We start from the raw sequence: 20639 nt of genomic DNA, 5'->3' as shown, positions 1-20639 counted from the left end.
ATGACCATGGAGTGGCAGCTGTGCATCTTTGGTGTGGCAGTTCAGTCTGTCAAAGTCACAAAGAGGATCACTGTGGCCTTGAGACAGTTGTGAAGCTTGGGAAGGACAGAGAAAAGATTGTGTTGTCCTTGGAACCTTCCATCCCTGAGGTCTCTGGTCTTTCCATGCCCATCTGGCTTCGTTACCAATTTAAAGAAACTGCACAGCTCTGCTTTTGTTTGGCTTCCATCTCCCAGTGGGCAGTGAATGAAATGATAAGGTTAGGTGCTGCTCTTGTCTTGCATTCATATGGAGCAACACACAACCATCTTTACTTCTTCCCTCTTGAAGTTAAAAATGTCTTCTACCAAGCTCTTAGATTTGGCATCGTAAGGGAAAACAGATGCAGATCGTGGTGCATTCAGACTTACTGAGCTAATCCTTACTCATACTAGATTTGTGGTACTTTAGTAATTCTGCATTTTCAGGACAAAGTAATGAGCTATTCTATGAGACGCTTATGTTCTCTTTTGATCCTCGTGGCATTCATGGTTTGTCACACTGAGAGGCTAAAGCTTCTCTGCTTAGGAAATGTGCCTGTAGGGTGTGAACGAGCGGAGTCAGGCAACGCTTGGTGACACAGGTAGAGGTGGGGAAATGCTGCTTCTGACAGAGCGAAGGGAAACGCAGCATAGGGGCTGCAGTACCAGCAGAATCTTCTGTGCTCTCTCTGCCTCTTCCCTGCTCCCAGCAGGAGCTTCCCTCAGCCCAGCAACTAGCCTTGCAGCCTTCGCCCCATGCAGTTACTTTTTCTGTCATGAATGCATTTTCCAGAGATGATGGTCCCAAATATACAGTGCCTGCTGAGTGCCTGCTGGAGTTGTGCAGCCGTTATCAGAGCAGCTGCAGGAGCTGCGACCAGGCTCAAAATAGAGTGCAGAGCTGACACCCATGGGGGGTTATTTCCACACACGGGCCCAAATCCCTATCCTCACCCATGTGGCAAGCATCACTATTTGCCCCTCTACCTTACACACAATTATTGTGCAATTATTTTAGTTAGCCGGTGACAATCTGGTAACAAAACCTAGCACACCGCTGCTTTCACCTTAACAGGGCCGCGTGGGGATGCGCCCTGGTGAACCGGAGCTCACACCGTGCATTACACCAAACCACCACGCTCAGCACCGGCCGGGCTGCGTTTCAAACAGAGCCGAGTGCTGCGGGGGGCACGAATGAGGCAGTGAGATGCACTTGGTCACCACGTGCCTCGTCCCCGTTTTAGTAACGGAACTGCTTCCTACTACCCGAATACGAACGCAGGTTCGAGGAACACGATATGACATGTTGGAAACGAGCGGAGTGACGTCATCCGCCGGCACGCCGTCCGCGCGACCGCCTCCATTTTGTGGCCGCCTCAGCCGCGGGCACCGAGCGCCGCTCACGACCCTCCAGGCGGGCGCGCGCGGCGGGAATGGGCGGTGCGGCGCGTGCGCGGTAGCGGCTCAGCGGGGGCGCGGCAGGCCCGAGGATCTCGCGAGAACGCGCGGGCTATATCTGGGAGGGGGCGGGCGCGGGGCTTCCTTTAGTGCGCGTCCGCCCGCAGCGCCGCATCCTTTGCAGCTCCTCCAGCGCGAGCAGGCCGAGAAGATGGAGGACAGCGCCATGGACATGGAGAGCATGGGCCCGCTGCGCCCGCAGACCTTCCTCTTCGGTAACGGGCCCGGCCCGCGCGCCCGCACCCCGTCCCTTTTCCGTCCCCGGCTCCCCTGTGCGCGCCGGGGCCGCGGGGCGCGGTGAGGCGGCCGGCGGGGTCGCGGGTCGGAGGGGCGTCCCATCGGGCGGCGTCGGGACGGGCGGGAGGAGGGGGCTGCGCGCGGGCGGCACTTCCCGCGTGGCGGCGGTTCCCGCGGCACTCCCCACGTGGCGGTAGCGCGGCCTTTTGTTCCGCGGGCCGGGAGCACGTGGGGCGGCGTGCGGGGACCTGCGGCCGTTGCCGCCCACGCGGCGCCTGCGGCGGGGAGGGGGGAGGCTGCGGCGGGCAGCGCGGCCCATTGGGGCGGGCCGGCGTGGCGGCGCGTGGTCTTAGGCCGAGGCCTAACCGAGCACGTGGAGCCGCGCTGCGTTGTAACGGGGGGGGGGGTTGGTGAAGAGCCGAGTGCGGCGCTGTGCTCATCGTGCTTTGCTCTGCTGCAGGCTGCGAGCTTAAAGCGGAGAAGGAGTATCAGTTCAAAGTAGACGATGAAGAGAACGAGCATCAGCTGTCCTTGAGAACGGTGAGTACCGTTTGTTCCTCCGTTGCAAGGTCTGAGTTCAGCTGCTGCCAGAAGGGCGGTGCGAGTTGTGAATTCATTTCATCCCGCTGGATTTCTGCAGTCACCGGTCTTTTTCTACAAATCTTTTGCACAGTAAGCTCTACCTGCTGGGGGCTGAATGTATGGTTTTGCTTACTGTATCCTTCAGTAAGTACTGATACTTTATGGCTTATAAAAAGTAAGGCAAGTTAGAGGAAAAGATAACCTATGTACAGTAAGTTAATAAATGTTTACTGGGAGGAATTGAGAGCTGGAGTTGACTGAGTGCAATATTCAGTTGTTCCAGGAGCACGAGGAGGGGAGGACTTACATTAATCATAGAGGGCACAGTTCAGCAGACCACAGAAAGTTAACTTTGGAGTGGATCTTTCATATTCTCCCCAGTCATAATTCTGGGCTTTTTTCCCACCAGCAGCTAATAGTAGTGTGTGTACTTGGATCTTTCTGGAGCCTGTAGTAGCGAGCAGGGCACAGCATTTCAAGGCCTTTCCTCAAGGCTGAGCATGCTTGTGTTTTCTTTAGCACTAACACAAGATGCCACAACTTCACATGCAAGGAGGCTGTTGCTCCCAGTCAAGGAGGTGATGGTGTCTCCGCACTTCAATTTTTATTTAAATGTGAAGATTGCACCTTGACTTAAAAATAAATAAATAAATAAAAAGCTATAAGTGGGAGTTGCTCCTTGCAAGAGACTTGATGTTAATGCTGTCCTTACACAACTTACACAGTTGTCCATGCACAACTTACACAAAATGATACTTAGGATGCTTTCACTTAAACATTAGTTGTGGGAGTAATGTCTTTGGTCATTTCACAGAAATTACACTCTGGACTTGACAATCTGTAATTTTTACATAATTGTCAGCCCTTTAGAGTTCACTTTGAGGGAAATTTTCTGAGTGAAGTTGATGTGGGTGGTTCTTATGCCTGTATGTTTGTAATGAAATGAAAAGTGTCCCAGGATGATACTTCAGTGAGGCTTTATCCAAAGATTCTCATTTTGGAAGTGAGCTATAGCATCTCCTGAAGGATTGTGCAGTCTTCATTGGGCATGAAGCAGATTGCATGCTTAGCAGGACAGTTTTAGGCCAGCGTGGAAAAAGATGTAATTAAACAGCATAGGTGTAAAAAGGTGTAAATAAACAGCATAGAAAAAAGATCACTGAAAAGAATGATGGGGATTGAAATAGAGGTTAGACAGGTTAGAAATATCTTAAGCTTGGAATCTCTTAGAAGAGTCTACACACAAGAGATGGCTTGGTAAGCAGAGTAAAGAGTTGCTGGAAGATAAAGCATAACTCTTGTAACACTGTGACTGCAGTCTGTGCTCAAATGAAAGTCTAAGTAAATAAAGAGAGATGTGTTATTTAAGCCCCTGGCCAAATTTGTACTAGAGGAGAGTGGGATGGGGGAAGTGAGGACAAAGAAGGATGAAAGTGAAAGGGGAGGAACACAGATGTGTGTAAAGGTAGAAAGTGGTATGAGTGTTAACTCAGATCTTTGGGTTCACTTATCAAGTGGGGTGCTTGCTGCCTTGTTCCCCATTTTGTTATTGGTAAGTCTACCATTGGTGTAGAAGACAAAACATGCAAATGGATGCCTGCTAGCTGCTCAGTAAAAAAAGTGTGTATTAGGTGCCATAGTATTGGTTGAACTGGTGCAGATGGCAGGGGTAGGTAGCTGGGGGCAGGGAGGACATGTTTTAAAATAAAATTCTCATCCTAGTGGGCAGTCCCACCAGCTGAATGATTCATTGTGCAAATCCATCTGAGAGGTGAGATCAGTGCACCGTATCACCACTAATTCACATTAAAAAGCTGCCTAATGTAGCGCAGCCTACATCCTGTTTCTTAGTCTTCATCTGATGTGGTTTGTCTGGACTGTGATCACTTGCTTAAAACACATTTCTTGGGGAATGGAAGCTTGAGCATGCCACTGTCTGTGAAGTGTTTTCACAATTCAGGAAGAGTGAGAGAAGCTTTCTTCTCATGGCTGTTGGGAAGGGATGCAGTAAGCCATGCTTGCTTGCCTCAGAGATAATTGTAGTAGTTAAGGAAGTTCTTGGTTTTCAGAGGACTTGCATACAACTCTGACTCAAGAGGCCAGAGGTTCAGAAAACTGGAATTTCTGGCCTGTCGCAAGTCTGTCACTTCAGGCTGTGCTACCTTCAAGCTATGATTTTCAAGTTTCCAGCATGTGCCTGTCTTGTATGTGGTGTAAGGAATCAAGATACTTGAGTTTGAAGTGTGCTAGGATGACAGCTCTTTGTCCTTGCTGAATTAATGCAGAAGGCTCACGTCTAAATAGAAGCTCTGAACTCAGCAGCAGTGAGACCTAAATTTTTCTATAGTAAACAACATAGTGAAGGTGATGCAGTGAGAGCATGGCAGATAAGCAGTAGTTGTGAAAGGGAAAGGATTGAGGCTGTGATTCTCTGGTAGCGAAAGCAGCTGTTTCTCTTCCTTTAGCCATGTACACGTGCTTCTTCACACGGGCTTGTTACAGCACTGTCTGGACTTGTCACTGACACCCCCTCCTCCTTTAAAGCAATAAGTCGTGTAACTTCATATATTCATCAGAGCAACTGTCTGGAATTAGACACTGTACATGAGAGTGCTATGGGAAAAGAGGTGGTGGTTTTGGGAAGGAGTGCAACTCAGTGTTAGCAATCAGAGATGTAAATGTCAATCTTGGCACACAGAACAGCAGACAAGGTTTAAAAACTTGAGGAGTTGAAGACTGTTCTGAGATGTGCACTGTTCTGTACTCCACAGGTTACATTAGGGGCTGGAGCCAAAGATGAGTTGCATGTTGTAGAAGCAGAAGCACTGGACTACGAAGGCAACCCTATCAAAGTAGTACTGGCATCTCTGAAAATGTCTGTGCAGCCCACAGTAAGTAAATGAACTTGAAACAATCTATTACACGTTGGGTTTCAAGTGAGGAGGGTGTATCAGAAAAGAGTTTAGTTTGGCCAAATTGTATTGATCCGCCACAGTGGGTTCACAGATGCAGTGAATACAAGCTAAATCAATGTATATATTTCTTGGTACTCCCAGGCTTACTCTAGTCACAGGCAATTGACAGGCTTTAAGTCAATTTATGCATTTTTTTTTTAAACAAGCTGTATTAATTTTGCATGTCATATCCTTCTGTACAAGCACATGTATTTGCACGTGGATGCATCTGTAACCTTCCAGTGTTGTCTAAGTGGAACTGCACAGTGCTGGGGCAGGCGTGCTGACTGGAAGTTGTCCTTTCTGCAACAATACCTAGAGACAAACGTGGATTGGTCTGGCTTTAAAAAGCATGCTTTGATTATGATATGCCATCACCACGTTATAGAAACAGTGCTACAGCTGCACTTTGACCCTGAACTAACTCCAAATGCTTCTGGAATATTCTGTGAGTGTGAAGAGTGTGGTTGGTGTGTTAGGTTTGCAATATCTGTACATTGGTGCAATTGTTTTAATTTGGATGGAGTGCCTGTTAAGCACACTCTGCTTTTTTTCCCTTAGGTTTCTCTAGGTGGGTTTGAGATCACGCCACCAGTTGTCTTGAGGTTAAAATGTGGTTCGGGGCCTGTTTATGTCAGTGGTCAGCATCTTGTAGGTATGTATTGCACTGGTTACTAACCTTTCAAGCTGTTGCTCATTAATTTGCAAAACAAAGGGATTTTTACAACTCGCTGTAGCAAACCTGCATGTCACTGATGAAAAAGCAGTCTGGCATGCAGAAGGAAGCACCCAAATTGGAAAGTTCCCACTGCTACCTGAAGTGCTGTGAGCTTGAGTAGTGTACCAAGCAATACTTCTCTAACACAGCTCTTCTGATTTTTCTAATTGCCATGTTTTCAGAAACATGGTATAAATAACGAAAGGCAGAGGAGGTCAGAGAAAAATGCTTGCACTTATTTCCTTGTCTTCTGTATCTGCATACTGCTGGAAGGCTTTTGGCCTTAGTGGTTACAGGTGGTTGGAAGCTTGCTAATTTTATTTCCAGCATTCCTAGAAGATCTTGCTTAGTTGTGGGTGACAATGTGCTGTTTTTCCTTACTAATAATCTTTTACTATTGTTAATGAGGTGGATATTTTAAACATTACCATCATTTTATCAGCATTAGAGGAAGAACCAGAATCAGAGGATGAGGAGGAGGATACAAAAATTGTGAATGCTTCAACAAAGAGACCAGCAAGTGGAGGAGGAGCTAAAACACCACAGGTACATTTCCAGTCAGCTCACTGAATTCTGTTTTGCTTCAGTATTCATTCTACCTTAGAAGTGAGCCACTAGGTGACTTAGTGACTGACTTAATAGGGAGTGTGTGAGACATCTTTGGAAGAGGTTTGTTTTGTAATTAGGCCTCCACAAGTACTAGATTAAAGCAGAGGAGTGCTGTTAAATACAGATAGTTTCCAAAGCTTTGATGAATGGGCTAATTTGAGGCTGCTTTAACTGTTGCAGTAACTGTATGTGTGTGGATTTTGGTGTAAATGCTTACAAACCCAAACTCTTGCAGTGTACTATTGAGGCACTGTGGTGTAGAACAGAAAAGTAAACGTGTGCACTCTGTGTGCTTGTATAGCATTTAACTGGGCTGCTCTGTGTTGATTTTCAGATAAATTGCTTTTAGTTAGGACACAAATTACTTTGAGAAGTTGTCTTTTAAGGCTTAATATGGTACTGATGCTTAAAATATACTTTTTTTTTTCCCCCCAAGAAAAAAGCAAAATTATCAGAAGATGACGAGGACGATGATGAAGATGAGGATGATGATGATGAGTACGTGTTCTGGCTTTGATCACGTTTCGAAATGCAGGGATCAGTTTCAGAGTATGACTTGTGTGATGTATCTAGATGTTAAGTGAGGAAAGGTGCTTCATGGCCTTCACTATAGGAAAAGAATTAGCTCAAATTTATTTCCAAATATAATTTAAATTAGTGTTATTCAAATATGTAGTGTTGGGTTGGAAACTTAGTCGTGTGTAGTTCAGTGACTTTCTATAGATTTAGGATTTCTTTAGTGTGGTATTGATAACTGTAAGGTTTGTACCTTGAGCACTGAAGCAGAAGGCAGTATATTTAACTGCACTGTTACTAAGTAGAGTATTTTGCATAGCAGCATGTCATGTGTTGAAACAATGTGTGGTGAATGACTGCTTTCTCATCGTAGAGATGAAGACGACTTGGATGATGATGAGGAAGAGGTTAAAACACCCATGAAGAAAGTAAGTGGTGCATTTGTGTTGTATTGAATGTATGTGTGACGTTCACCTATAAAGCACAGCCTTACAGCAGGGGGACAGTTTATTCAGACAGGAGTGGCAAGTGCTTGATACTGCTTACCTCTTTTAATAGGCCTTCAATGACTGTCCTGATTTTGAGTGGTGTTTGAGGGTTAACATGAAGACCCCTCAAGTGGGAGATGGGGGAAGGTGTGTGTGGATGGGATGCTTTGGAATAAACTTCATGTGTATGAAGAAACTCCAGTAGGATGTGGAAACAATTGTCTGCTGTATCTATGCCACAGAAGGGAGGCAGAGTGGTTCTTCACCACCTGTGTGCCATGTGCAATAAATAGGCTGTGGTGGTGTTATGTGAGGGTGCTGGGCAGTAAGCACAAACTTGTTCCTACGTTTAGATTGTGCCTTGCTGTTTTGGTGTGTTAAACTGATGGTAGCGGCAGAGCTTTGAGTGAGAAAGGATATGAAGTGTGTGAGCCTGTGGGAAGGGGTTTAGATGCCAGGTGTTTGAAGTTGCATCTGCACTTCAGTGCCATCTGGTGGTAAAAACAAAATAAAACAGCTTGGCAGCTGCAGAGTTGAAATTCTTTATTTGAGCTTGTATGTATCAGCTTGAATTTATGTTTAAGTAACAGCTTTCTTAGAAGGGAACAGTTAATGTATCAGTTTTGCCAGTCATCTAATCACCGAGTGGAATGATCCTGTGGTTTAAATAGGAACACAAGAATCCAGTTCATAAATATGCATGTGGCATTGCTCTTGCACAATCCCATGCTGGATTTCTGCATGAAATATTAGGGAATCTAGGATATAGAGGAGAATAGTCCTGCATGCTTGTGTGGCCTCATAACAAAACTTAATTGTTCTCTATTGTGCTGAAGCAGCAAGCAGGTTGTCTTTTCATATTTAATTTACTGTTGTTTCTAATTTCTGCTTAAGTAATTGGCACTGATCATGCTATGTGAGGAATGAGACTAAATTTTTGCTTGAGTTTAAATAGTATTTGTCCCAGGGTTTTCAGTGTTGTTAACACCCCTAGCAGTATTGTCTTCTCATGGCAAATTGTTTGGAATGCTTCCTTTGCAGCCTGCCCGTGAGCCAGCTGGAAAAAATATGCAGAAAGCAAAGCAAAACGGAAAAGACTCAAAGCCGTCCACACCAGCATCTAAAACAAAAGTGAGTGAAGGAAAAGGAGTGAAATGTTTGTGGTGCTCTGGAAGCTGATTTCCTTGCCTAGCAGAAATTGAATGTGCTGATCGTCAAGTTAGGTTTCTGAAGGAATATGAAGCAAGCTGTAGCTTCCTTGCTTCGTGTACCCTGTGAAACTGTCAGTATTGGAAATAAGCTGTCCACTGTGAACATTAGAAGTCTGATGGTTTGAATTGCCAGGCTGTTTTTGTGTACCTGTAAAGGAAGGTGTTGGTCCAGCACTGTCACTGTGGTACCGTGGTGGCTTCTGCTGATGGAGCAGTCTCCCTTCTGGTTCTGTTTGCTGCCTACTGTGTCCCAGCAGTGCTGCTACATTGTTGGCTCAGTGGTAATCACCAGTTAGGAAACTGATCCATGTGAGGAGAAAAAGCTTTCTTGTTCTGTTGCTTTGTAGTTGTTAGTCTTTCTTAGGTGGCTTTTCCTTCCTGCATCTACTGAAACAAGGAAGGTCAATACAGAAATTAGTGTGGAGTGGATGGATACCAGCATGGCATCTGAAAAACACTGTCAGTGTGTGCCTTTCCAAAGTGTCAGCTGCACCTGGCTGCAGTTGTAGAGGAAGCTCAAAATCAGTGAATGTTTGGGCTGTTTTCAGTTTCATTTGTGCTGAAATGAAAAACTGTAGACAAGTGCCTAGAAACAATTACAGGTATTTGAGATAGGCACTACTTGTATTGAAGATAAATTTCACAATAGGTATCCCAATATCTTCGTTATCAGGAAACTTGATTTTTGCATACTCTGTATGCAGCTTTGTGTGCGATCTCTAACAAAATGATTAACTTTCAGACTCCAGATTCCAAGAAGGACAAATCTCTAACTCCAAAAACACCAAAAGTCCCTCTGTCGTTAGAGGAGATCAAAGCAAAAATGCAAGCCTCTGTAGACAAGGTGAGTTTTCTAATCTTCCATCAGCCTTGTTTTTAACACTTCTAGCAGCAGAAGAATGGTTTTAAGAAATGAATGTCACTGCTGTGCTCTTAAATCTGTGAATATTGGTAGGCTGATGTTGACACTGAGAAGTGAAAGGTTATTTGGAATAAGCCTCTGCTCCTGAGAAAGGGGAGAAAAATATTTCACCAGTAGTGGTTTAGTATTTGTTAGTGAGCTGCCTCAGTTTGAAGCTGCATAAAAAAAAAAAAAGAGAAGCACAGCAACAAATCTTGGGGGTTGATGTTTATTCTGGAGGTGTCAAAATAGCATGCAGGTTTTGTGTTTTAGGCAGCTAGAGTAAAGAGGAGTTTTTTGCATGCTTGGAATTGCTTGGTCTTCCAGCCGTATCCAGTGTTGATATCCAGAGGCTTGTAAGGCTTTGGAACTTCCAGAAGGGGGAGATAGATGCTTGTGATTAGAACTGCATTTTGATAGAAGTGCCCTGACAGTGGGTTGCTTGAGTACAAGTGTGGAAAGTAACAGCAGTTCTTCTCTTGTAAGCCAAGTTTGGATAGCTGTGTGCTGTGTAGGCTCATTGCAGACAAACCTTAACTGCAGAACAGCTGGCGGAGAGGACCTGACATCTACACCTGTGGTTTTTTACTTCAGTAACTCAGAACTGCTTAAAGATCATGTGCCTTGGGAAGTTACTTTTGAGTAAAGGTAAAGCCTGCAGTGATGTCAGTGCATGGAGAGTGTAGGTTTTTCATTTTGGTCTGAGGTGAGCTGTTTCCTCCTGACACTGACAAGTCACCCAAAGAACTAGAATCATGGAATGGTTGGGATAGTTTCTGTGCCTGTGCTGTGGGCAGGGATGTCTTCCAGTACAGCAGGTTGTTCCAAGCTCTATCCAGCCTGGCCTTGGGCACTTCCAGGCATGGGGCATCCGTATCTTCCCTGGGCAACTGGTGAATGCTGATAGGATTAGGCTTATCTTGTTTGGATTCCTGAAGTTTTAAGGCAGTTTTGTCCCACAAATGTAAAATGCAGCAAAAATTATTTTAGTGTATGGGGGGGTGTGGAGTGAGCAAGCAAGGATGGGTGGTGCTTCTGTCGGGATAGACATGCATAACCTTTGATTGTGAGCCTGGTGTTGACCGATGGTGTTCTGCTAGGTCAAGTTAACCTCTTGGTTCTGATGAGTGCTAGGGTGGTTCCTTGAGATTTCGTGTTTTCCAAGATGTTGTTAAAAGAGTTTATCTTGATATGCAGAATGTAGTGTGGCTTTTAGCTGTGACAGCCAGTGAGTTAACAAGACTAGCTTCCATTATGTTATTAATATCATACAGAAGTTCCACTTCAGTAAATATTAAGTAGATACCAGCAAGCAAATGGAAAAGTGGCAGATGGTAAAACATCATCCAGATCCAAGCTTAAGCAGAAGTATAGTGATGTTTCAAGCTGCAGAAAGCAGTAGGGACCCCTAAATGTGAAATTAGTTACAGTCTATCTGAGTAGCATATTGAGATCTATTACAAACAGAGATACTTTAAAAGGTGAAAGTGTGCTGTTTTGGAGCATGAGCAAAATGCCTGTGCAGGCACGCTGCTTTGAGAAATACCTGGGTACCATAAAAAAGCAAACTTTAAAAGTTTGGTTTTGGATGTTGCAAGGTGAGTTCAGTAAAATTCCACTCGTTGCAAAAGCTTTGAGCTTCCTCGGGGTTGTTTGGTGTACGCAGGTCATTGCATCATTCCAATAAAGCTTGCTTTTTTTCAAAATAGGGTTGTTCCCTTCCGAAGCTGGAGCCCAAATTTGCCAACTATGTTAAGAATTGCTTCAGGACGGAGGACCAAAAGGTAACTGGATTTATTGAAACCTGATAAAACCCAAAGCCTTTTATAACCTAACCTAGGGATTCTTTTCCACTTCTTAATCTTTACAAGCTTTGGACTCTTTCAAAGGGTTACAAACCACGAACAGTGCTTCAAATTAAATGGGAACAGTTTTAAGGGTTTAGTTGGCTAAGATGAGAAAGTTAATATTTTATTACATTTTTCCAGCTTTTATATGGTTGGTAAATTATCTCTTGCTTACTAAACCCACAGAATTTTCCTTTTGGCACTGGATTGGTGAAGGAAATGAGCTGTGGTTTTCCTTGCTGCTGAAGTTGGCCACCTAGGCCAGTCTGCTGCTCAGCCTTTTGTTGGGAGGGTGTCTGGGAGGGGGAACTGTTTTGCAATTGAGATTATGGCTTTCTTGCTGCGTTTTCTCCCAAAGTCAACTGAACTCTTGTAAGAGGGCAAGCCAAAAGGTGGTATCAGGAAGCAAGCTTCTGAATTAGTTATTAGTCAACTTGTACTAGGCTAAAATGTGTCTTAGATTTCCCTACCGAAATTCCTGTAAGTTAAAAACTTTTCTTCCATTGACAGAATTCCTTACGCTTTCCTGCTTCCTCCAGTGGTTCAGAGTAAACTTGTCTGATAGACTAATTGATAGGTTCTTGAAAGAGCACTTAAAAGCAGTTCGCCTCAGCTACTGGAGTGGGTCTGACATTAGCCAGGGTAGGCAGAGTTCAGCCAATATTTGCCTAGCTGGTCCACACCCATCCTCTCACTTACCTTCACTGAATTTTTATTATTGTGATTAAAGTGAATAACAGTCTTCTAGCAGAAGGATCTCATGTGTTGCTTTCAACTTAGTTTTCTCTGACAAAAAATGCTTTCTTTTTTATTATTTCATGTCAATATTTTGAAAAGTAGAGATAGCAAAGCGGGGGAGAAAAAAACACAACAAGAAACAGACTTTAATTTCTAACTCTTTGTGTACACTTCCAGGTCATTCAAGCTCTCTGGCAATGGAGACAGACTCTGTAAGAGAACAGTTCAAACAGTTTGTTAAAATCTGCAGTCTTACTTCTGTAACCGTTATTTGGCTGTCCTTTTTACAAATGCTGAAAGAGCTTTCCCTACAGTGTCTGATAAATGTCATCCAGATTACCTTGCCAAGAATGTGTTGTCCAAAATGCCTGTTTAGTTTTTAAAGACGGGACTCCACCCTCAGCTTCATTTTAAGTATGTATGGAATGTTTTGATAAGGCATGGTGGTGTGGTGGTGGTGGTCAGACAAATGGAAATGGTGGGAAGACTAAATGTACGTGGAAAATAAAATAAAATTTAGTATTTTAATAAAGTACTATCGTTTCTTTCTTTATGGGTTGGGGGTAGTCTGCATACCAAACCCAGAAGATAGCAGGGCTTTTAAGTTCTCCTAGGAGCTACTGCTAACTGTTTTAGCTACTTCTGTTTAGCAATTACACATCAGTCTCAGTTATGTTGTCAGCTTTAAGAACAGCCATAGCCCAGTTCCAGGAGCTCCACAGCTACCAGGCAAATGGCTTAGTGAGAAGACTTAGTGGTAAGCGGGACTTTATTCTTGTCTGGAAGTGACCACTAATTATGTAATTGCATACAACAGCCCTTCCTGCATCTCAGTTTCTGACTCGCTTCATTGCTTTTTGGTTTATGGCTTCATTCTAACAGCTAAGTTTGTAGGGCTTGTGACTCTGCTTGTAAAATGTAATACTTTTGATTTGGGAGCTGCTGGCAGCGCTGTTCCTCTGAGGGGCTGCAGTCTCTGAGGTTGTCTCACTTAATGACCAGGCTGAGGGTTTTGTGGAGGGGAGCGTAAGCTTGAATGCTGAAGGATGTGCCCAGGGAGCTCACAATGAGGGGGATCAGTGGCCCATGGAGAAATTCCTGGGAATAACGGAGAGCTAATCCTCCGCTCTTTTGAAGATTGAAGACTGCAAATCCCAAAAGCTCAGATGGGCAGGTAGTCTGCATCACGGTTCCTCAGATCATTCTCCGAAGCACTTCAGATAATGGTTGTCCACGTTCAAACTTAATCCTCCTATTTAAATGGGGCAAAGCATGTTCAATCCTTACACTGGCCTTAGGAGGAAATTAATTCTCAGAGTAAACACGATGCTTGCTAAGCAGCAATTGTCCTTTGATATGGCTGAGATGACAAAGTGGAGCCTCACTAGCTATTTTATTTTTGATGATTGCCTACTGGTGATTGTAAGGATAATTTAAAGTAACTTGGACTGTTTTCAGTTGCTATATGAAGTACAAATGCCAAGGTGTTAAGTCAGTGGTATGCGAAGGGAGGAAGGAAAGCATGGATGATATACCTGGCACTGTGAACTTGTTCTTGAAGCTCTTGTCTAAATGCTGTATCGCTTCAGGTGCTTGAATGCTCTCTCTGTGTAGTAACTGCAGTAATGGTATGAAGACCAAAACAACATTAATAAATGGTGACAATTAAACTTGATTTAATCCTTGCTGTGAGTTAATGCAACTGACTTTCCTCTTTTTCTCAGCATGAGAACTGGAAGGCGTTGAAGCAACTTGTTGGAGGGCTTGTTTTTATCTGCGTGAAGGATGTGCACGGTTGTTGAGAAGGAGACTTTTTGGTTTCCTTTGTACCAGATGATAAAACCAAAACAAAAAGCCTGCTTTGGCTTGTGCTGGCTGGGCATAGTGTCGCTCGTAGAGTCTGCTGGAGTTGCTTTAGAAGTGGAATGTGTTTTTCAATTTGCAAAAAGTTGCTTTTTTTTTTTTTTTTTTAACAAGTTTGCTACTATAAAAGGTTTGACCCTATAGAGGAGGTGATGGATGTGATGAAAACCAACACAGCTTCCTAGAAGCAGCCATTTCCCCTTGGTGAAAATAAAACATGCTTGGGAAGCAGCAGTGCAGATCCATTGTCACAGGTGCATTTAAGCTTTCCTGTAAGTGCAGCATGTGAGGTGGCAGTGTGAGGGTTTGAGATGCCTCTTCCTGCAGGGTTATGTCAACAGATGGCATCATATGTATGAGTGAGTGCAAATTTCCTTAGTGAAGTAGAGGTGATGGGCTCAGTTAGGAAAATTGCCCTCCATTTTGCCTGAAATGTGAAAATGGTTCAGTAATTTCAGTGTGAGGTTGTCCAGTCAGTAAAATATTCCGAGTATGAAGTCTTAGAGAGAAGGCCAGGGGGTTTTGTGTCTGTAAGTCACTACTGTAGCAGGGCACTGGGTACAGCCACGCTTGACAGCACAATGGCAGGGGGATGGTAGAGCTTGTATGGGTGGTTCCAGTGGGGAGGTGTGTTCCCATCCTATAGCCAAAGTACAGAGTAATTCTAAATCAGGCTACCATGAGGCATCTGTCTACATCACAGCATAAAAATGATAATTTTAATGAGCTTCTAAGTTGGCTTTTTTTTTTTTTTTTTTTTTTTTTTTTACACCAGTTAATAGTCTTGCACCTCCAGCAGTGAGCAGCAATTGCTGGCTATCTGCTGCCTGTGCCCCATCTGGCTTGTTGCTGTGTGGCAGTCTGCCCCAGCCCTCCCCAAACCAGACTTGGCCTGCTGCTGCCAGTCGTGTCCCTGAGCACTGTGCTCCTGTTGGGACTGGCCGGCCGACGAGTGCAGTGGGGATGCTGGGCTGTGCAGTCCCAGCCCGTAGGTATGGTGTTCATGGGCAGCTGCCAGCTCTTTCAGTTACTCTGATGAGCTCACGAGGTTAAATACAGAAATCTGTTTAAACTCATTTGAAGAGAAAATACCAAATACTTGCTGAAGTATTGTTCTTGACTACAGAGTGTTGCCCTTAAAAATAATTGCAGTAAAACTAATGTTTGGATGGAACTAATTCAGTGTTGAGAGCCTGGCTCTGGTCCTGGAGGGTGGCCTAGCTGGGAATGCAAAGGTACAGCAAGAAGTAAAGAGCAACATGCTTTCTTGTCCCTACCCTGGCAGATCAGCTCCTGACACCAGCACAGCAGTGCCAGTGCCTCCAGGTGACTGAGCCCTGACCAATGCTGCTGGCTGCAGTTGGTCTCCACATCTGTTTTCTCTCCAGATCAGGTATCTCTCACGCAGGGTGCTGAGGCACTGGAACAGGTTGCCCAAGGAGGCTGTGGATGCCCCATCCCTGGAGGCTGGATGTGGCTCTGGGCAGCCTGGTCTGATAGTTGGTGACCCTGCACGCAGCAGGGGGTTGAAAGGAGGAGATCTTTGTGGTCCTTTTCAAGCCAGGCCATTCTATGATTCTCTGATCTCCAAGCCTGGGCATCTGACTTGAGAGGTTGTGATAGCAGAAGGGTGCTGTCCTGCAGCAAAACAGTGTTTCTCAATTTCAGGTCTTGGTTTGTCTTCTTCCTTGCGTTGCTCAAGAAAAGTGAATTTTGTTTATTTAACTTTCTCTCTTGGATTTCTGTTTGGTCCTGTAAAATTAAATATCCAAAACAGAGTGTGGATGCCTCAGAACCAGAGAGCTACGACCAGTATGGGGCTTTGCTCAGCACCAGTTGCAGCCTATGGGGAGGCCCAACTCCAGCATGGCTGGTAGGAGCCTGGAAGGGAGCGTGTGTGGGCTGAGGTAATGGAAAACAAGGCCGGGATGGGTGGTGGTTCTGGGCTCCTCGCCACCCAGACGATCCCTCGGGGCGACGTTCATGCTGGAGCACTCTCTGTCCTCCCCTCCTCTGGTAATCTTACCAAATGCCCCAGGCTGTGTCCTGTCCTTCCAATGGGCCGTTACTGACTGGCAGCCAACCTCTCCCAGCTTTTCCTTCCCTCGTTCCCTGCAGAACAAGCAGATAGATTCCTCTTAACATTACCCCAAAGGAAGACTGAAGACTGGATCCTACTTGGGAAATGTCATAGACGAAGCTGCAGATGAATTTGGTGGTTTGGAGCTCAGCGTTCGATGGAGTGCCTTCATTCCCTGGCTCGCTCTAATGGGCAGTAGGTCCTGGCAAGCAGCAGTGCACACAACTCGTTGCGATGAGTGAGGCTGGAGGTTTTGTGATCTGGTATTCATTAGGGGTTGCTCGGAGTCCTGACTGTGATCTGATGGAAGGGGGAGCAGAGCTTGCGTGGCTGGGTGCATGAGAACAAGTAGGGCTGAGGGCTGGCCTCATCTCTTCTCAGTGGGGCAACCCTGGGCTGTACCTGCTGCTTTTTGCTTTTTCTTTAACCTACACTGATGCTTTTGGAAGCAATCCCATGTGTTGTGTTGGATCAGCTCTTTGGTGTCTGGCTGTTGGTTGTCTGTCATACAAGTGGCTCTTGTAAGAGAGGATTTGAGCTATGCTTTATTTGGATGAAATAAGTAAATAAAAATATATAACATGTTAATTAAGATGTTATAAATGTGTGTGTAGAGACAGCTCAGTGCTCCTAATCGCGTGCATGGGCTGTTTTGGGATGAGTTCTGTGTTCCTTACTTTCTTTCTTCAGAAACATTCTTCCCTTGTGCCATATCTATGAGCTCTCCCACTCAGAAGAGCAGGAAAGGGAGAGTGAAGGGGCATGGAAAGGAGTTTGAAGTGCAGGGGATGGCCCTGTTGCTGTTCTTATGAGGTCTGAAGAGCTGCAGAGGTAATAGGGCTGCGAGGTGGTCCCGTAAGGGGGGTTGCTTGGTTGCTCTGTCCTGAAGCCCACCATGAGTTGCTCCTAATCGTGTCTGTGCTGCTCTGGGGTGGCACAGACCGTGTGTGGCTGTGTGACTTCTATGTGCAGCTCTGCCCTGAGGTTCAGCAGGGACAGGTCCTTGCCCAGAGGAGGGGGCTCCAGGGCTGGGCTTGTGATGGGGACTTGCTGGAGACAGCTTAATTCAGGAGACCTCAGTTAAAGAGGTTTATGTTTAAGAGCTGTTGAGCTGCAAAGCTCCGAGTTAAGGAAATATTAAGTTTTGAAGCTTAACAGCTAGTGATTTTTTTTTTTAAAGGAAAAATGAAACCATGGAGGAATATAAATCCAAGGAGCCAAGCCCTAGGATTTAGCGCAGTGCGAAGGCTGGGATTTCCCATGGTTTGTGTGGGGATGTCTGCAGAGGTCTGTCCATTCTTGCCCCCCAGAAGCACTCCAGCAGCTGCCATGTGCTCTCCTGAGGAGCTGCAGTGCTCATGGGTGGTGGGAGCATGGAGAGCCCATGGGAGCACGGTGTTGCTGTTCTGTCTGTGCACCAGGAGCCCCGGCAGCTCTCAGTGTAGTGCTGCTGGGCGAAAGGATCTCCTGTTGTGGGCTGTGCTGTAGTCTAAAATGGAAAGCTGAGGGATGTGCTAAAAAACAAGAAAAAACCTTCCACAAAGTTCTGGCGCCTGCGTAAACAGCATTCCATCTGAAATCAAAGCAACCTTGTGAGGAGAAGCAGTGATGGTCCTGAAGGCGAGTGCTGAGTGCCACACGTGCGCCCCAGGGTGAGTATCCTTGGTGGGGTCTGGTGGCAAGTACTGCTCCCATGCAGCTGCCTGCAGGATTCTGTCCTCATGGATGCATTCACTTAGGAAGGACAGTGCGGCCTATAAATCTGTATCCATGTGCAGTGCTCCTGTGTGGCCGTGTGCTTTGGGCCCCTGGGCTTCAGCTCCCAGCTGAAGCTGTGTCCTGCTTTCCTCCTGCAGGGCTGTGACTGAGCATCACAGTGCTGGGCTCAGTTCCTGTCCTCCCAGGGACACACTGGGGTTTCTCTGAGCTCTTCTGGCAGTGTTCGCATTGTGTCCCCCCCATTGCCTGGCTCATCTGCCTGGGAGAAGTTTCTAAGTCCCCTATGGCCTCTGTAAGGTTGATGTATGTGGGCTGGGTATGGACAGAATATGTGTCCCTATATGCATTGTGTCCCTTTTTAATGTTGTCTTGCCTTTTACAGATGGCTTAAATTGTGGAAATCCCCCACAAGAGAAACTTCAGTGAGAATCACTCATGGATGTGACCCAAGGGAAGAGACTGAGAATCAGATGGAGTGAAAGCAGCATGGGTTCACCGTGGGGCTGAGCTGTGCAGCCCAGCTGCTCTCTGCAGCATGACCCTGTGCTTTCCTCTTCCCTGCAGGAGGAAGAGGCCCCTGGTTGCAGGACATACCAGGTCATGGAAGGGAACCTCAGTAGCCCTGTGAGTTGTCTGGGGCTGCTCAGTGGGGCTGCTGGGAGGCAGCAATGGATTCAATAGGCCCCAAGGCCCCGCAGGATGTTCTCTTAATTAGGGATTTGCATATGAGGCTGAAAGGCAGCAGCCCTGGGGACTGATGGGAAGCACACTGCTGGGCACACATCTACCTACCCAATATGCTGCTTCATGGAAAAGTGATGAGAGAGCTGCTGGGTGCGCCCAAATCTGCACCTTGGTTCAGCTGCACGGAACCAGTAGAGTGAGCTGTGGTGCTCATGGGATCAAGGAGAGGCCTTCAGCGGGGGAAGCAGGTAGGGGACAGGCTGCTGCCCTTTATGTCTGTGTATGTGCATGCACTACGATGCACGCATTCCTTGCACTGTACAGCCAAGTGGTGTTCTGGTTTTTCCACCTTTTCTGTTCTCTGTGCTCAGCTGTGCTCCGCAGGGCAGCTTGCCAGGGATGCTCTGCGTTACTCTCCAGGTAACTACTGGGATCGTAAGACTGGGGGAGGGCTTGTCATGCTTCTGAGGCATAAAACGTGGATCTTCTTGAAGTAAACATCCCGTTTCTGATTTCAATAGGATATCTTCAGCATTAAAACACAAATCCTGCTGCGCGCTCCTTGCTACCACCACCAGCCCTGTGCTCCTGGCAGCTCTCAGTCTGTGAGGTGGGGGTCACTTCTCTCTGTGCCCCCCTGGCACTTTGTCTTTGGGACCCAGAGGTGTGGGGCTCCAGCATCACCACTTTGCCCACCCGGTGACAAGTCCCAGGGGTTGTGAAGCTCTGCAGGGAGCTGCTGGCAGCAAAGGTAGGGCCCCACTCTGCATCCCCTCCCACTGGGTCATGAGCTGCGCTAAATCCCCTCTGCCCATGTGTGGCTGCTCGCCCTCAGAGAGGCAGGGCAGGGAGGGGAGCTGTGTTGTGCCACACATGAGCGATTTGGGGTTTTTGTGGTCCAGGAGGAAGGAGCAAATTTCACTTTTGCAAGCATTCAGCTCAGCGACAGCCCCGCGGTGCTGCGGGGCGGTGCAGGCAGAGCTCGGTGCTTTTGGGGCTCACACATGGGGGGCTCAGCCTCTGCTGCAGAGCCCAGCTGTGCTGCGTTGCCCAACCCATGGGGCTCAGGGCCTCCCCAGCAGCTCCAGGGCTGCATCCCATGAGTTGTTCCCTGTATTGGGCTCTGCATTTCCCATGGAGTTTACAGGGCCTTCAGTGGAGTCAGAGTGGGGAAGAAATACTGGAGGGGGGAGGGGGATGCAAAGCAGTGCGTTGGGGCCCAGCTGCTGTTAAAAAGCAAGCAGGGAATATGTGGAATATTTTCCTGGCTAATCTGGGAGGATGCTGAAGAAGCTCTGTCACTGCTTTTGAACTTGTTGGGGTTTTCTGTGAGCTACAGGTGGGACAGCACCGTGTGGTGTGGCCTGCAGGTGATGTGATCTGAAGGGAGGGGGGAAGATGCTGCAGGCTGTCCCCATGGGTGTGTGCTCTGACGTGCACCGTTACTCGAGTATTTGGAAAGCTGGCGGTTATGAGCTATGGTTATGTTCTCACTTAATAAGGTGTTAACTGACGTTAGGCTCTCTTCTGAGAGTTGGAATATGCTGGAGGTTTGCAGTTCCCGGCGCTTCGTCTGCTCGGAATGAGCTCTCGGAGACGGGCAGGCACTCACCGCGCGCTCCCAACGTGTGATTTTTTTTTCATTTATTCCGGAAAAAAAGCAACCCAAACCATATTTCTATATAGAATAAGAGCGCAGAAAGGCGAAGAGGGCCGCGGTGCCGGCTGCGGTGCGGCGGAACGGCCGCTGGAGGGCAGGCGAGCCGTGCGGAGCAGAGCGGGAGGCAGCGCGGCCGCAGGGCGAGCGCTGCGCGGGGCGAAGCCGGCGACGGGACCCGGCCGGGAGCGGGGGCGATGCGAGCGCGGCGGGGGCGGGGGCCGCAGCCCGAGCCCGGGGGGGGCCGCGCCGAGAGCCGCGGGGGCGACGCTGCCGCCCGCCCGCCCGGGGCTCTCCGGGACGCGCCGCGCTCCGCCCGCCCGAGGTAAGAGGCGCCGGGATCCGCCGTCCCCCCCC

The 20639-nt window shown here is 47.0% G+C and overlaps 1 protein-coding gene across 1 annotated transcript; it reads left to right on the top strand.

Annotated features, from left to right (window-relative positions):
- Positions 1–1554: 1554 nt before the first annotated feature.
- On the top strand, positions 1555–12811 carry NPM1 (nucleophosmin 1). The gene is made up of 11 exons (XM_042880748.1): positions 1555–1693; positions 2176–2255; positions 5069–5188; positions 5813–5906; positions 6412–6515; positions 7015–7076; positions 7468–7522; positions 8624–8713; positions 9536–9637; positions 11404–11478; positions 12457–12811. The coding sequence occupies exons 1-11, from the start codon at positions 1630–1632 to the stop codon at positions 12493–12495; spliced, it is 885 nt and encodes a 294-aa protein (XP_042736682.1). The 5' UTR covers positions 1555–1629; the 3' UTR covers positions 12496–12811.
- Positions 12812–20639: the final 7828 nt, after the last annotated feature.

This window comes from Lagopus leucura, unplaced genomic scaffold, assembly GCF_019238085.1.
Source record: "Lagopus leucura isolate 7727_CA_CO unplaced genomic scaffold, USGS_WTPT01 Super-Scaffold_100027, whole genome shotgun sequence".
Lineage (NCBI taxonomy): Eukaryota > Metazoa > Chordata > Aves > Galliformes > Phasianidae > Lagopus > Lagopus leucura.
Note: the sequence above shows the minus strand (reverse complement) of the source record. Positions and strands in the feature narration are given on the sequence as shown.